The sequence below is a fragment of the Cyanistes caeruleus genome, chromosome 8 (assembly GCF_971803275.1).
Source record: "Cyanistes caeruleus chromosome 8, bCyaCae1.hap1.1, whole genome shotgun sequence".
In the NCBI taxonomy this organism is placed as follows: domain Eukaryota; kingdom Metazoa; phylum Chordata; class Aves; order Passeriformes; family Paridae; genus Cyanistes; species Cyanistes caeruleus.
Genome location: NC_141708.1, coordinates 16480985 through 16496892, shown reverse-complemented (window position 1 = coordinate 16496892; position 15908 = coordinate 16480985). Strand labels below are relative to the sequence as shown.

Genomic DNA, 15908 nt, shown 5'->3' with positions numbered 1-15908 from the left:
GTTGTATGCAGTAAAAAGTAAAATGAAGACAAAATGTTGTCATAACACAATGATTAGTTCAAACTTCAAGAAAAAGAAAATGTGGAAACGAGAGACTCCTGCAGTGCTTGAGCCCTCCAAGATTGGGAGTTGAATCTCTCTCATGGAAATTTGATTATAGCCTGACTGCTGTGAAGTTTCCTAAACTTCACGGGAAGAGTATGGAATAAAACTAAGGTTTGGGTTCAGAGTTTTAAATTGTTGAGTACACTTTGACTGAGCCAACACATAGGAAGTCCTCAGTCTGAGAAACCACAATAAGCTAATGCAAGGTGAAAACTGTTCTACATGTTAGCACTGAAGATCTGTACTGCAAGGAGCGAATTACGCCTGTTTGTGGTAAAAGTGCAGTGGATTATTCCCATGCCTTTAAAAGGGGGCTACTTTTTGAATTGTTTTTGTTTGAAATGTCATAATCTTTGGAAATATACTAAATATGTTATTTTTATTAAAGTAATGATACTACCTGTGAAATGTTCCCAGTCAGCAATATAAACATCTTTAATACTAACTTGATGGTGGTATTTCTTGTCTGTGTTATTTTTAGGTTAATGCATTAGATAATCTTGGCCAGACCTCTCTTCATAGAGCAGCACATTGCGGTCATCTTCAGACGTGCAGGCTGCTGCTGAGTTCTGGATGTGATCCCTCCATCGTGTCTCTGCAGGGCTTTACAGCCTTACAAATGGGGACTGAAAGTGTGCAACAGCTACTACAAGGTATGATGAGTTATTCAAGATCCACTGTGGTGCCTCATTTTACTTGTCCAAGTGCTGTCAAATAATAGTGAAGACTAGTCAACAAAAAAAATGTTCTACAGAAGACACTGTTAGGTGATGTTTGTAGGGTGGGGAGTATCTTAAAGGTAGAAAATAAGTTTCCAAAACAAAAAATGCTTGCTTTGCATTTGTATGTGGAAGCAACAGTATACATGGATTTTCAAGAGTAAGGTTTGGACATTATAATACATACATAAACTTGATCTGGTCTAATTCTGAAACTGAAATAAGAATGCTTTTTTAGTTCCACAATATTCCAAAACATACAGGAAGCACGTTGCTGAAGTCAACTTCCAAATACTATTAGCTATAGCAGCTATACTTGTAGATAGTAAACAGAGACAAAACTTGTCATTAATTGGTTAACTTTATTTCAGGGATTTCCCTTTAAAAAAACGCAAGTTATTTCCTGTCTTAACAAATTTCTTCGACTGCCTACACTTACCTGTCATGCAATTTCATTTATTTTGCAGAAGGTATCCCATTAGGTAATTCTGATGCAGATCGACAATTGCTGGAGGCTGCAAAGGCTGGAGATGTGGATACCGTAAAAGTAAGCTTAAACTTCTTAAAAATAAGAGGGAATTTGTCACAGTTTAACCTGAGCCAGCAATCAAGCCCCACAAAGCTGCTTGGTCAATTTCCCCCCAGCAGGTTGAGATAAAAGCAGTTTAATAGACAAAGCAAAAGCCACACTTGCAGGCAAAGTAGAATAAGGAATTAATTCACTACTTCCTGTGGGGGAGCAGGTGTTCAGCCATCCCCAGGAGAGCAAGGCCTCCATCTCATTTAACAGTGGATTGGGAAGACAAACTCCATCACCAGAAATGTTCCCCCCTTCCTCCTTGTTCCCCCACTTTATGTGCTGAGCATGATGCCATTGGGTCTAGAATAGCCCTTTGGTCACCTGGGGTCACCTGTCCTGGCTGTGTCTCCCCCCAGCCTGCTCACCAGTGTGGCAGCACGAAAAGGCCTTGGCTTTGTGTGAGCCCTGCTCAGCAATGACAACATCTCTGTATTATCAGCCCTGTGTGCAGCACAAATCCAAAACACAGCCCCATACCAGCCACTGTGAAGAAAATTAACTCCACCTCAGCCAAAATAGCACAGAATTATATGTCAGTGTATAATTTCTCAAAGCAAGCAATCAAACAGCCCTTCACTGACTGCTTTAGAATTATGATCTGTCCTAAAGCCTTTGTATTGTACAATTGCTACGGATTACAGAGTACAGCATTCATCACCTCCAGATGTTTGCCTTATATAAAAAGCATTAATAAGTCAGAGGTGTGGATTTGGGAGCAGGTGGATTTTTTTTTCTTAGGGCACAATCTGTAAAAAGTAGACTGTAAAAATATTTTTTTTTATTGAAAACAATTATGCAAAGTTAGATGTATATAACAATATTCTATGACTAAATCAGAGGTGTCAACACTATGTAGTGACATGTTTTGTTTGGGGAAACTCACAGAAGCTGTGTACAGTCCAGAGTGTGAACTGCAGAGATATTGAAGGACGTCAGTCTACACCACTTCATTTTGCAGCTGGATATAACAGAGTATCCGTTGTGGAGTATCTTCTTCAGCATGGAGCTGATGTACATGCGAAAGATAAGGGGTAAATGCTTGAATATATATTTTCTTGGCAATTGTAATTGGTCATCTCTATCAGCTTTTGAATATTGTTAGCTGATAAGCATCCCATTTCTCTTCAGACATTTTTTTATTTTCATGGACACTTCTGTTAGAATGAAGGTGTTAAGAATATCTAAAAGCTTTTTCTCTGGCCCTGTGCTTTTACTTCTCTTTAGTGCCCTGCTGATTAAGTTTTTACTGCAATGGTTATTCCTACTATATTAGACTGTTGGGGGTGGCGAGGAAGGTTCTGTTATGCTTTGGTATGGTCAGAGATGCATTATGTTTTAAGTTTATATTGCTTGTTGAAAAAAATACCCTATTTTTAAAGAGAGTTTTTTTCTTCTTTTGTTTCCAGAGGACTTGTCCCTTTACATAACGCCTGCTCATATGGTCACTATGAAGTTGCAGAACTGTTGGTTAAACATGGTGCAGTTGTCAACGTAGCTGACTTGTGGAAATTCACTCCTTTGCATGAAGCTGCAGCAAAAGGAAAATACGAGATTTGCAAACTCCTGTTACAGGTAACATATGCTGGAGGGAGATAACTTTCTTTTCTTTCTTGTTCACTTTGAAACTTAAATGGACTTCTTTGAGAAATTGATTTGTGGTTTCTAAATTATTGTATGTATTGTATTATTGAATGTTTTCAGTAAAAGAGATACTGTTAGCACCTGTATTGTCCTCTCTCACACAATAAATGGAAGGCTCTCTGCAGGATTCCAATATGTGTTAGGATATTTGCTCAACAAGGCATTAGATGCCTAAGATACAGCACGTTTATTCTACTGACGTGCTTAACACCTGTTTTTGGTGTGCACAGCATGGGGCTGACCCTACTAAGAAAAACAGGGATGGAAATACTCCTCTAGACCTTGTGAAAGATGGTGATACTGATATTCAAGACCTACTTAGAGGAGATGCAGCTCTCCTCGATGCTGCAAAGAAAGGTTGTTTGGCCCGAGTGAAAAAGCTCTGTTCACCTGACAATGTCAACTGTCGTGACACACAAGGACGACATTCAACACCACTACATTTAGCAGGTCAGTGTTCTAATTAACTGGTTTGATCAGTTATTAATTACTGTGCCTGAGCTTCCTATGTCTATGCAAGCTTAGAGTGTAGCCTCAAGCTGGAGGATTTAGTACGTTTTCTTTAAAAAAATTTAATATCTTATGCATATTAATCTTACGTTGCTTTTCAAACTGTTTAAGTATTTTCCTGTTCTGTCTAGCCAGAGAGGATTTTTTATTGTTTATTGACAGGTTTTAAAACCAAATACTCTTAAGGTAATGCTGTCCTTTGTAGTAGGTATTACACTGTCTTCACTGGGATTGACAATTTAATTTACTTTCAAGTAATTTAAGTGAATTACTACTTCTCCACAGCCTGTTGGGGGTGGTATTTTAATTCTGTTTATTCTGTCCTTCTGCATTCCAGCTGGTTACAATAATTTGGAGGTCGCAGAATACCTGTTGCAGCATGGAGCAGATGTGAATGCACAGGATAAAGGAGGCTTGATTCCGCTGCATAATGCAGCATCTTATGGGGTAAATATGTCAAACTTTGAGACTTTATTTATTAAAAAAAAAGAAGGTACATTGACAGCGTTTTGAGCCTCTGTAGAATGCTTTTGGTATTGAGTTATAATGTAATCTTATCTGTAAGACAGAATGAATAATTAGATCACAGCTTATGTTATAGATAAAGACTTCTGTGAATTTATGAAATCACAAATGTAGTTTTCTGACCATGAACAACACCTAAAAAGCCATCAGGCTGAAAGGTGTTCTATAAAATGCCTTTTCTTACCTGTGCCAGTTAGGTTTTATCAGGAAGATCTAACTTTCACTTACATGACTGCTCTTGAGACAGCAATTCTTTTTGTAAACTTCCTGAATCTTTATCCTTGAATCAAGTCTTTAACAAAAATAGTTGGAGAACTTTCCAAACTGGAAGTTCAAAATCAGGCTTTTTTCCTTTCAGATTCCTCTGGATTTGGACTTTTGTTTTACTCTGTCCTTTTTTCACAAGAGAACAAACTTACTTAACTTTTTGCTGGTATGTCATAGGTGAGGAAGAAAGCACCTTGCTTTAATACTTTTTAAAATCATGATTAAATGCTTTCTAAGAAAATTGAAAATTACTCTGATTACAGAGAAATAGCAGTAATAGTTCTGAAACATTTTAGGACACTGGTACCTTGGAATTTAACAGTTGTCTTTACTTTTCCAGCATGTTGATGTAGCAGCTTTACTTATAAAGTATAATGCATGTGTGAACGCTACAGACAAATGGGCTTTCACACCACTTCATGAAGCAGCCCAGAAAGGAAGGACTCAGCTTTGTGCCTTGTTGCTGGCACATGGGGCTGATCCTACTCTGAAAAACCAAGAAGGACAAACACCGTTGGACCTGGTCACTGTAAGTGATGGGGCTCCTCTTGGGAAATCTGTACTTATCTATGTGTGACACCTCATTCTGAAGTAATACAACCACTTCTGCAAAGTTTCAAATACTGTGGTTTCTGTGGGGTTTGTATGTGCCTGGCAAGGGAAGTCAATAGAGCTTTCTAAACCTTCTTTAAATAATTTCTTGCTTCAGGCATCTTATTTCAGTATGGAGTTGGGGGGAAAAAAACCTCAGAACGCTAACAAAATGAATTAATGGTTTGTAATTTGATGCTTTGAATTCACTGCTTATAGTTTGACTAATACAAAAATTATGAGAATAAAGTATAAGCAAATGTTGTAGCAGCATAAATTGAAGAAACTGTCTGGTTAAGTTTTTAGGGGTGTTTTTTCTAAGTATTATAATGTAATCCAAAACTACACTCAGAGTAACTGTTTTGTTTCATAAATTCTGTTTGCCAGTAGAAGCTTCTGTTCATTTTTTGTAGCAAATTAATTCTGTTTAACTGCCCCTAATTTTTTTTTAAAATATTGAGGACTTTACTTTTTACCTTTTTACAGCTTTTATGTATAAACATTTTACAGTTTCGTGTATGCTGTTGGCAGAAAAGACCATTTGTAAGCTGCACTGTAAAATGCATGTTTTCCCAATATTATTTTTCAGTATACTTAAGAAATCTGATATAATGATATAATTCTAAGAAAAAAAAGAAAAATTGTGTAAGTGTTCCTCTGTTTTGATGAGTTGTTTTCTGTTCTTTAGGCAGACGATGTCAGTGCATTACTGACAGCAGCAATGCCTCCTTCTGCCTTACCAACTTGCTACAAACCTCAGGTTATAAGTGTGTCCCAGACTACAGGTTCTGCAGCTGATTCCCTCTCTTCTGTTCCATCCAGTCCATCCAGTCTGTCTGCTGCAAGTAGTCTTGACAACTTGTCTGGTAGTTTTTCTGAACTTCCTTCTGTTGTTGGCACAAACTGTGCAGAGGGAGCTACTGTTCTGGAGAAAAAAGAAGGTGAGGCTTTCTTAGGGGTGAATGACATTTCTTAACAAATGGTATAAAGAACACAAAGGTGTGAAGTTTCCCTTCATAGAGATATTATGACATATGCAATATTTACATTCCTTATGATGTCATTAATGAGGAACAAAAGTCTGAAAGGCTTGTAATATAAGATTTTATTGTTTTCCCCTTACAGAGCCTTTAAAATGTTTCTTGCTGAACAGAACCAATATGGTGAATTGTGTTTTAAAAGAGAAGTCAAATGAAATTTGGCTGCATACCAAGCAGTATTTTACTGCAAATTTTATCTTATTTTTAAGAGGCTGTTCTTAGATCAGGTATCGTAAAAGGTTACTTCTATGACATTTTACTTGTCAAAATATTTTCTGTAGTAACTTGCATTTATGGTAGTTGGTTGGATTGTTATGTGGAAGCACAAGGACTGCTCTTAGGGAGGTAGAAGAGCAGATTAAGTTGCTGCTGGTTAGTGATACCTATATTTAATCCACATCTGCAAAAGACTAGGAATTTCTGTCTGTCTCATTATTCCCACAGACAGGGGGAGATGTGTATGCCTTATTTTACAATACAGTAAATGAATGTACATTGTGAGTTTTTCTTCTTACCCAGTTTCAGGTGTAGATTTTAGCATTAATCAGTTTGTGCGGAACCTTGGCCTTGATCATCTAATTGACATATTTGAGAGAGAACAGGTAAGTGGTTATATTTATTTCCAAATACTTTGGACCAGAAAGCAATGGAATAAATAGCAACTAGTTAGTATAATGCAGTAAGATAGATTTTAAGTGAGTGACTGTCAAAATGAATGGAATGAAGGACAGGCCTGTAATTGGATTTTTAACTGATACATAAAATAAATGTATGTGATAATGTATTTTTACAGATTAACAGGTGGGGGCAGTACTGTTCATATCAGTTTAACAGTTGTAGCAGTGTTTCCTTTCAGTGGTATAAATGGTAGGCAGAATTAGTAGTCTGTGTTAATTAGTAATTTCAGTGTTTGTTTGAATACATCTAGAAGAGTATTTCTTGATCAGAAACATGATCCTTGCAAGCAATGCAAGTTACAATTTTTAGTTTGTAGCATGTTGATTTAACACAAAAAGTTAGAATAAAGTAGTTGAGTAAAATACAGAAGTAGTACACTGAAGCCTATTATGTTCCTGTTCTTTTCACACTTGCTTTTTCTCACAGCTGTTGTGAGGTATATTTTCACTGGCAGTTGGCATTTGTTCCAGTATAAAAAACATGGTCTTGCTTTCATTATAGATAACATTGGATGTATTGGTTGAAATGGGACACAAAGAATTGAAGGAAATTGGCATTAATGCTTACGGCCATAGGCATAAAATCATCAAAGGAGTCGAAAGACTTATTTCTGGACAACAAGGTATATGCTTATTTTAAATTGTCACATAATACTGCCTTTACATAATAAATTTTTATAAATTACTTACGTTATTCCAAATTGTAACTCACTAAAAAGAATATAAATAACATATTTATCAGGTAATAAAACCTGACCTAGAAAATGGCACTTCAAATGGTAAGAGTATCTTCTGACTTGAAACTTGGGTGTTTGTTATTTATGCTGTGAATTACTGTGAATGTTACCTTTCAGTTCTCTGATTTATATTTTTTCTCTATAGTCATTCTTTTGTGTTTGCTTAGGTAAAATGTTGATCTAGTGAAAAATGCTCATAATAAGCTCCTTGAGAGAGTATTTATCTTCATGAAAGCACTCTGAAGAGCAGAGCACATAATGTTGATGTTCAGGTCTGTTTTGTACTGTTTGTTGGGTCCTGCCACAGAATGCTGTCTGCTCACTCAGAAAGCCAGCTGAAATTCCTACACTTTTCTTTAAAAACAGAGTTGGTGTGCTTTCAGTAAACCAAAATTAATGTAATTGCTTTGTTCAACAGCTTTAGCTTACATTGAAATTACTGCTAAAGCCTCTTTATTTATGTGGGACTGTTAATACCAGCACAGTCCCAGCAGTCCTGAATTCATCGTTGATGATGCCATTGCCACTAGTTTTGGCCTCTGTATAGGGACTGGTTTTTCACTGTTTCACTGCCTGGAGTTGGAATGAATTCTGAAGTAAGCAAGTATTAAAAGTATTTCCCTTGTTGTGTGTATTAGTATACTGAGCTAAGCATGGACAAATGGGTTAGAGCATCTGATATGATGATTCTTGATGAGAGAAGGACCAGTCAGTGTCCACAGATCAGAGAAAACAACTGCAATTTATGAAACTGTGTTTTATTACAATCACATACATTTTGCTGTGTTTTATTAAATTCACAGGACTTAACCCATACTTAACTCTAAATACTTCTGCTAGCGGAACTATTCTCATAGACCTTTCCACCGAAGACAAGGAATTTCAGTCAGTAGAAGAAGAGGTAAATGCCATTCTTTCTAGTCCCTCAGTATTTTTGCTATTGCTACTAAAGAAGTAAATAAAGAAGTATTGCTGGACAATTTAACAGTGCAGTGAACATTGCTAAATTTAAGAAGAATTTGCATGACAGTACTTCAGATTCCTGTCTTTGACTGCACCACTTATAATCTGTGCTCATGATGTCTGTAACTTTTTACTTTCTTATATTATTATTGGTTGTACTATTTTTAAAGCCTCTACTATATATCAAACCTCTTCAGTGTAACATAAATTTTATGCAACCAGTGGACTGTCCACTTGTCATACATGATTTTACATCACTTTCAAAGTGCTGTAATCACATAAGGCAAAATTCTGAACAAACACAGTTTTAAGGAGATTAGTGACAGTCTTCTCCAGTTTGAAAACTAGACCATGGAGCACTCAAAATATGTTGGTTTTTTTTTAGATCATTAAACCTGTTCATGTGTCTTCACAAAATCTGGCATTACTTAACAGCCAGTCACCTAAAAATTTCTCTTACGGTTGGTAATCGTGTTAAGACATAATTAGCTCTTTCCATATTTGACTTGTGTAATTAAACCTGTGTTGAATGTTTACTGAAAGAATGTAATCCTCTTTAAAAAATTCTGAATTTTCAGATGCAGAGTACTGTCCGAGAGCACAGAGATGGAGGACATGCTGGTGGTGTCTTCAATAGATACAACATCTTAAAGGTGCCTGTTATTCTTTATGGCCAGTGGTTTTACACCTTTGGAGTTTTGTCTAAAAGGAACATATTAATAAAACACTCTATACTTGCTTGAGTTCTATAATGTGACAAAATGTGTTATTCTGAGACATGCACAGGATAAAGATCATCTTCTAGGGAAATTCGAAGACTTAAGTTTATATGGAAAAGGTTCTTCTGGGTTAATAGTCAGGAAGAAATTTTATGAGGAATTGACGTAGAAGGATCTCACTTAAAACTGGAGAATTTTTGAAGAAAAAGGCAGAAGGTTTTATAGGAAACAGAAGAGGGTGTCTTTTGAGGGAGAATGGCAGAAAAAAACACAGGAATGAAAAGCAAAACTTTTGATCTCTTATTTTGGCTTGATTTAACATCATAATGAGTGTAAAAAAAAAGGCAGTGGAGAAGTTTAAATAATCCAGTGTAATTTTGGTTTGTATTTATGTGGCTTTGCCTCTGAAGCAACTGTAATTTTCATTAAAATCATAAATATTTTGATTTTCAAGCAAGTACTACCAAGTTTTAGTCTGAACTGAAGTAACAGTGGAATTGCTATGCTATATCTGTGTGCACAAGACTTTGCAATGCCCAGCATACCTCTGCAGGGAGTTTGTAATTTACTTTCTTTTAGAAGTGCTTCACAAGTGTACATGGAAGACATTTCTTAATTTACTGCTTGATCTTTTTACTAGTGATTTGGCATCAAGATATAAGACATTATGACTGAGCCTGCTACATTTAAATTAGAGAGTATTTAATTTAAGGATTATTAACTAGGGGCTCTGTAAAATTAATAGATTCTTAAGTATATAGCTATTATTTACTTGTCATACTGCAACAATCAACTTATGAAGGATAAGTCAATTTTTGTTTCATTGAGTCCCAAGGAGAGTATTCTTCCAGTGGCAGTGTAACTGTACTGTAGTGTAGTGCCTATAACTTGGTTATTCAGCTGTCCAGTAAAGTGAACAGTTTTTCGGTGTCATTTTGACTGTTTCAGATTCAGAAAGTGTGCAACAAAAAACTCTGGGAAAGATACACTCACAGGAGGAAAGAGGTCTCTGAGGAGAATCATAACCATGCCAATGAAAGAATGCTGTTTCATGGTGAGAATTTGAAATGCACTTTACAAACTTAGTTGACCATCAGCACTCTTTATTGTTGGAGGGTTTCTGCTGTCTCAAAGTAAATTTCCTCAGTGGAAGTAGGTTCTAGGTTTTAGGTGAGTTTCTATGAACGAGTGTTTGTGTACCACAAAGGATGGTACAATGTACTGTATCATTGTTCTGAAATTTGCATCTCCTTGTCTCCTCCTGGAGGGGACTTCAAAGATCTAAGTGAAAACATTTAAGCAGTTATGAATGAAGATTAAGTAGTGTGCCTCCTTGAGTCTGTTTTATCAACTGTATCACCAAAATTATTGAAGGTCAAACTTTATTCTGCTAAGGATTGTTTTGCTGTGGGATTTTTTTGTTTGTTTTCTTGGATTATAAGTTGATAAGTTAGTTTTGTTCAGCGTTCCAGAAAAGATAGCTTATCATTAGCATGGTAAAGCCAATTGAAGTTTTTCCTGTGCACAGATACAGAGTTTGTCCCAGTGAGCCAAGTTCACAGTGTTTGTTCATAAGGAAGGCTACACAGCTCCCAACACAGTGGGAATGAGTGATTGAATTGTGACATGTACAAAAATCTATGAACTGTGTTTTCAATATTTTGCTTCCTTTCTCTTAGGCTCCCCGTTTGTGAATGCAATCATTCACAAAGGCTTTGATGAGAGACATGCCTATATAGGCGGCATGTTTGGAGCTGGGATTTATTTTGCTGAGAATTCTTCGAAAAGCAATCAGTATGTGTATGGAATTGGAGGTGGCACTGGATGTCCAATTCACAAAGATAGATCTTGCTATGTTTGCCACAGGTAAATCCCTTGAAAGACTCTGATTTTGCTTTTGTATATTGTGTCCTAGACTATCAATGCAGCAGTTTCTCTCTGAAGAAACATTTGCTTGATAACCAGACCTTCTCAGTGCTCTCTGTGCGCTGGGCCTAGTAGAAACTTTCAGAAAACTGACATTTAAGTCCTAAAGCAGTTTTGATCATCTTCAGTGCATTTAACCATATCTTTACCCTTAACTTACTATAAAAGTCAGACTTAGGGAGACAGAAAGTTAAGAGGATCTGCTAGATGCTTATGTGATAGATGCAGCAATATGAGAGTTTAGTTCATTGCCTTTTGTAGAGAAAGAAGAGATTCAGAGATATTCAAATAAAGTAATTCTTCAAGGGGGATGTACTTTGTAACAATCAGCCCTCACATTGCTGCTTTTTCACACACTGAAGTAGAGACATGGATTTGAGGATTCTGCCACTAACTGAGTTCTTGAATCCACTTTTCAACAGAAACACCTGTTCTGTCTTACCAATACCATCAGTACAGAATAAACTCTTAGGTCATGGAGTCAGTTTTGGTGATGACAGTCATTTCAGAAGAATATTTAGTGTTTGTGTATATCCTGTTTTTACATTGGTATACAGGGATAATGCCATCTTTCCAGTATCCTTCTTTTGAGTCACTCCTCCTTTTCATGTTGCATATTCTTTTCTGGCACTTAAATAATGAGGATTGTCTTCTGAAGTTACAGAGAATGTGAAGAGTTTTTTCATACTTTCTGAAGTTTTGAATAAGAAGGGGGTTTTAGTTTGTCTTCTACAAAGAGTGAGAAAAGCAAAAGTTTTGGCAGAGTGAAATGGTACATTACCTTGGTCTATAAAAATGCCAGGATTCCATTGTCATTGCAGTTGGTACATGTGTACAGAAATAAGAGCCCTTGTTGAGTCTTTTAGTAGTGAAAACAGCATAACAAACTGACAAATGCTAGTCTGACATATTTTGCATTGACCTAGAGTTTGCACTTGGCCTTGATGTTGACTTGGCTGTTGGATACAAATCTAGCATTAGAACACTGGTGAATTATGTTGTCAGGATGAGTAATGGGGGGAGGGGATAAAAAACTTTTTCCTAAAAAATGCAAAAAAAGAAAATAAATAAGTAACAGACAGAGGAAAGATGGTGACAATCTCTGAGTACATTGTTAAGCATGCTGTTTCCAGTAACTGAGATAAACATTTTTCCATGTTACTACCAACCCTTTCCTTGGGCTAGAGTTTTCCAAAGTGAGTGTAATATTTGTTCAGCAAAACAGAACCTGAGAAATTTATGAAATATGAAAGCTGACTAAAGTTGCTTCAAGGTTCAAAGTCATAAGCATTGTGTGTTCATGGTCCTTTTTCCCTTTTGACACAGGCAGTTGCTCTTCTGTCGTGTAACACTGGGCAAGTCCTTCCTGCAGTTCAGTGCAATGAAAATGGCTCATTCTCCCCCGGGACATCATTCAGTGACTGGGCGGCCCAGTGTAAATGGATTGGCATTGGCAGAATATGTCATTTACAGAGGAGAGCAGGTAAATAGCTTTTGGGCTGGTTTTACAGACTCTCTTTTGTCTTTTTCAAAGGCATGTAATGCATTGGGGTAGTTTGTGGTGCTGTGACTTGCTTTTGTCTTAGAACAAACTCTAGCTGTGCTTGCAGGTGGAAGGAGGATGCATGTTTCCTGAACAATCCAGGGATTTTTATCTTTGACATCTTGCCCTTTTTTCCTTTGGTGTTTAATAATTTTTTCTCCTCCCTAGCAAACATTCTGAATTTATCCAGAGAATGAAATAGTAATAAACAAATGTGTGTGTCACTCTTCTAGGCTTATCCAGAATACTTGATTACTTACCAGATTATGAAACCTGAAGCCACCACTGATGCTTAAGAAAAGTTACTTGTGGGAAACCGTCAGACTTTGGATGCGAAGATATCAATGGCTGCCATCCCGATAATTACAAGTTTTTGTTGAAAACTTCCCATTCCCAGGTGGTGTGGTAGCAAATGTGAACAAAATATACCAGTTTTGACTTGATAAAGCTTTAATAATGTACAGTATGTTTTTCTAAAATTTCAGAAATGTCCTCTTCTTCAGCACTTTAACAGATACCCTTCCAGGCATAAACTGGGTTTTGGCTGTACTAAATTATAAACAAAAATTAACTTGAAACAATGGTTTTATACAATACTGCATTCAAATCTAGCAGAAATTGTAATGGTCTATACAGGAACTCATTTTACTAATATTGTGTTCTTTAAAACACTGCATTTACACTGAAAACGTTTTCATTTGTAAAACTGTAAATAAGAGCTTTTGTACTAGCCTGGTATTTATTTACATTGCTTTGTAATATAAGTGTTTTAGAACTGCAATCTTGTACAAAATGTTCTTTCCAGATGTTGGTTTGTTCATCTCTGTTTTCTCATGCAAGATAGATTGTCAATTTTTTTCAGGTTTTATCACTTAATTGTGAGGGAGAAAGCAAATTTTATCTAAAGAGATTTAGAAATATCCAACTTTAGATTGAATACAAAAATTTTTGTTCTGTATTTTTATTTATGAAATATACATTCCTGGGAATGATGGGCTATGAAAATAGAATGTTCCAGACAAATGCTAAAGTGGTTTTCCACCTACTTCCTAGAGTTGCATATTTTATTTCTATAAAATGCCTTTTGAAATTTTTTATTTAACTATAGGTATAGTTAACCTGTGTCCTCACTTCAAGGCTAGTAGGCCTTGCAAGTTACAGTTTTAGTAAATTATTTTCTTTGAATGTAGATGGAAAATTAACCTCAAGAAGTTCTTTCTTGAGTATCTCTTGCTTACATTTAAGCCAGGAAGTTAAATACTTTATTCCTAACATGAGGGCAAACAACTTGGCCTTTTTTGAATGCTTATTTTGGTAGATTAATCTACCTGTTGGTGCAAGTAGATTAATGTGAGCATTGCAAGGTGGAAATGTTGAAAGCCATCCTGCCATCCCCTGTGTCTCTCCATGTTAACGTTCAAGCTGTGGTTGAAGCAGGTGTGTAGGAGTGTGTTTGTCTGCTTTCAGCTGAGTGGAACTGGTGGGGCTGCATGTTCTGCTCCCGGCTCAGCCAGCTGGGAGGGGAGGAGCAGCTCTGCTGCAGCAGCAGCTGCCTTTGGTAGCCCTGGTGAGGCCCCTTGGACAGAGGAAGAGTGCAAAAGGTACAGCCCCTGTCCAGGTGTCACTGGGGGTTCCTGACTACACTCATCTGCTCAGTCAGCTCTGTCATAGCTCTTGTGTGTATTCTGCTTTTCTGCCATCTGCAGTTTTTATCTACATATTTCAAAAATATGTAAATACAAATTATAAGTTACTTGGGGTTGAAGTGGGTAGGAGTATATTTTAGTTGTTTAATATTTCTACATATGGAACACTGTCCCAGAAGACAATTTGTTTGCAGGGCATGTTACCTTACCATGGTTTTAAATGTAGTAACTGGTCAAGATAATGAAATCCTCTTGCTGATGTGGTGGTTATGTGATTATGCTCTATGTAAAAATGTATTGAACCTTACCCAGTTATGTGAGGAAACTGAATAAGATTGCAGAATTCTTGCAGAAAGTAATATTGGCTATGAATAAAAAAGGCTTTGATTTTTAGGTACTTTCTCCCAGCATGTTGCCTGTTCCTTAGGTATAGTAATGCTGGAATTTGTGTTCATGCAGAATCTGTTAATTATGTTTAAAACTTTTTTGTTATTGCTAAAATGCTTCATTCTATATAAATGATCACCTAATGTCTTGTAAAATATTGTGGTATGATAGCATTTTAAGTGGTACCACAATGTTGGTTTTGTCTGTTTGGGGATTTTTTGAGCTGTTTTTTTGCATGACATACCTTGCACTCTGAAGACGGAAGCTGTAATGATTTGATAATACTGACTGTTGAGGTGAACCTTTAATCCCTTGTGCAATTAGTTCTGCTTTACTCATCTTGAAGTGTCTTTACATGTACTGTATGACATTCCATATCCATTTAACACTAAATAAATTTAATTCACTGGTTTTCTGGTTGCATGGGAGTAATTACAGATGTAGTATGTTAACCCGTTGTTTTAAATGTAGGCATGCACAGTGCTGTAACAAACTGCATCAGTGGAGGCAAAATTAATTACATTACATAGGAGAGCTTTTAATGCAGATGAAAACCTGTAAATACTGTGGCAACTTGTAGTTTGATTTATGGCTCACTAACAGCTTTAGCTAGCAGTGCAAAGGTGTTAATAATAAACCCAGAAGTAAGCTTCAATTTGTGCATTTAAAACTCCATTATATGGTCCAAAACTGAGAAAGAAAACTTGCTTACATTGGCTATGTAAAATGAAAAGTAACCTCAAGAGTCTTACCTTTCAGATAACTGCATGGCTGTGATACATACATGAGCAACAACAGAAGGAAATGTTTAGATCACTGGTAGTATTGCAATAAGTAAGTAATTTTATTTCAGTAGGACCATTTATATGGTGGTAGGTTTCCAAAACCAGATTTATAGAAGACTTAAATAGACATGAGCACTAGAGGGCAGGAAAGCAAATGTTTTCTAAGATCAGTGGTAATGAAAGTCTTTAAAGGGTCTTGGGAATGTAGCTGATAAAATTGCCTCTGCAAATTTCATGTATCTAGGTTGTAAAAAACTAACTTTCCATTCTGCATTAGGTTTGGTTTTGTTCAATTAAATAATTAGTATAAAAAGAAGTGATACAACTAAACAAATTGAAATATTAGAATCTTAAAAAATTCACTCGTAAGTTAGACTTTAGTTTTTAAAAATCAAAAGAAACAATTCAACCATACTCTTTTATAGAATTGAAAAAGCTGATGATCCAGAGGTGTGTTGGCATTCATTCTGAGTGCAAATGACCATATATAAAGGAATTGCCACTCTTCTTTCTAGCCTGAACTTGCTCATTAGCCATGTGTGTATCT

At 36.3% G+C, this 15908-nt stretch overlaps 1 protein-coding gene across 6 annotated transcripts in view; it reads left to right on the top strand.

The window, feature by feature from the left end:
• Nucleotides 1-15908, top strand: part of TNKS2 (tankyrase 2) — a 37428-nt gene that overhangs the window by 13797 nt on the left and 7723 nt on the right. For 3 of the 6 annotated variants that reach the window (XR_015290118.1, XR_015290120.1, XR_015290119.1), the window contains exons 12-28: nt 587-758; nt 1292-1371; nt 2290-2435; nt 2811-2976; nt 3276-3495; nt 3893-4002; nt 4688-4876; nt 5627-5879; nt 6498-6580; nt 7158-7278; nt 8196-8293; nt 8934-9008; nt 10023-10128; nt 10754-10940; nt 12327-12483; nt 12777-12940; nt 15336-15410. Coding sequence is in view for 3 of the 6 variants with exons in the window: in XM_086900688.1 (XP_086756814.1) it covers nt 587-758; nt 1292-1371; nt 2290-2435; nt 2811-2976; nt 3276-3495; nt 3893-4002; nt 4439-4513; nt 4688-4876; nt 5627-5879; nt 6498-6580; nt 7158-7278; nt 8196-8293; nt 8934-9008; nt 10023-10128; nt 10754-10940; nt 12327-12483; nt 12777-12839 (2301 nt within the window). In the remaining 3 variants the exon portion in view is untranslated. Of the gene's footprint in view, nt 1-586; nt 759-1291; nt 1372-2289; nt 2436-2810; nt 2977-3275; nt 3496-3892; nt 4003-4438; nt 4514-4687; nt 4877-5626; nt 5880-6497; nt 6581-7157; nt 7279-8195; nt 8294-8933; nt 9009-10022; nt 10129-10753; nt 10941-12326; nt 12484-12776; nt 14988-15335; nt 15411-15908 lie in introns of those variants that run through there. The other 3 variants (XM_086900685.1, XM_086900686.1, XM_086900688.1) reach the window with 2 other exon arrangements.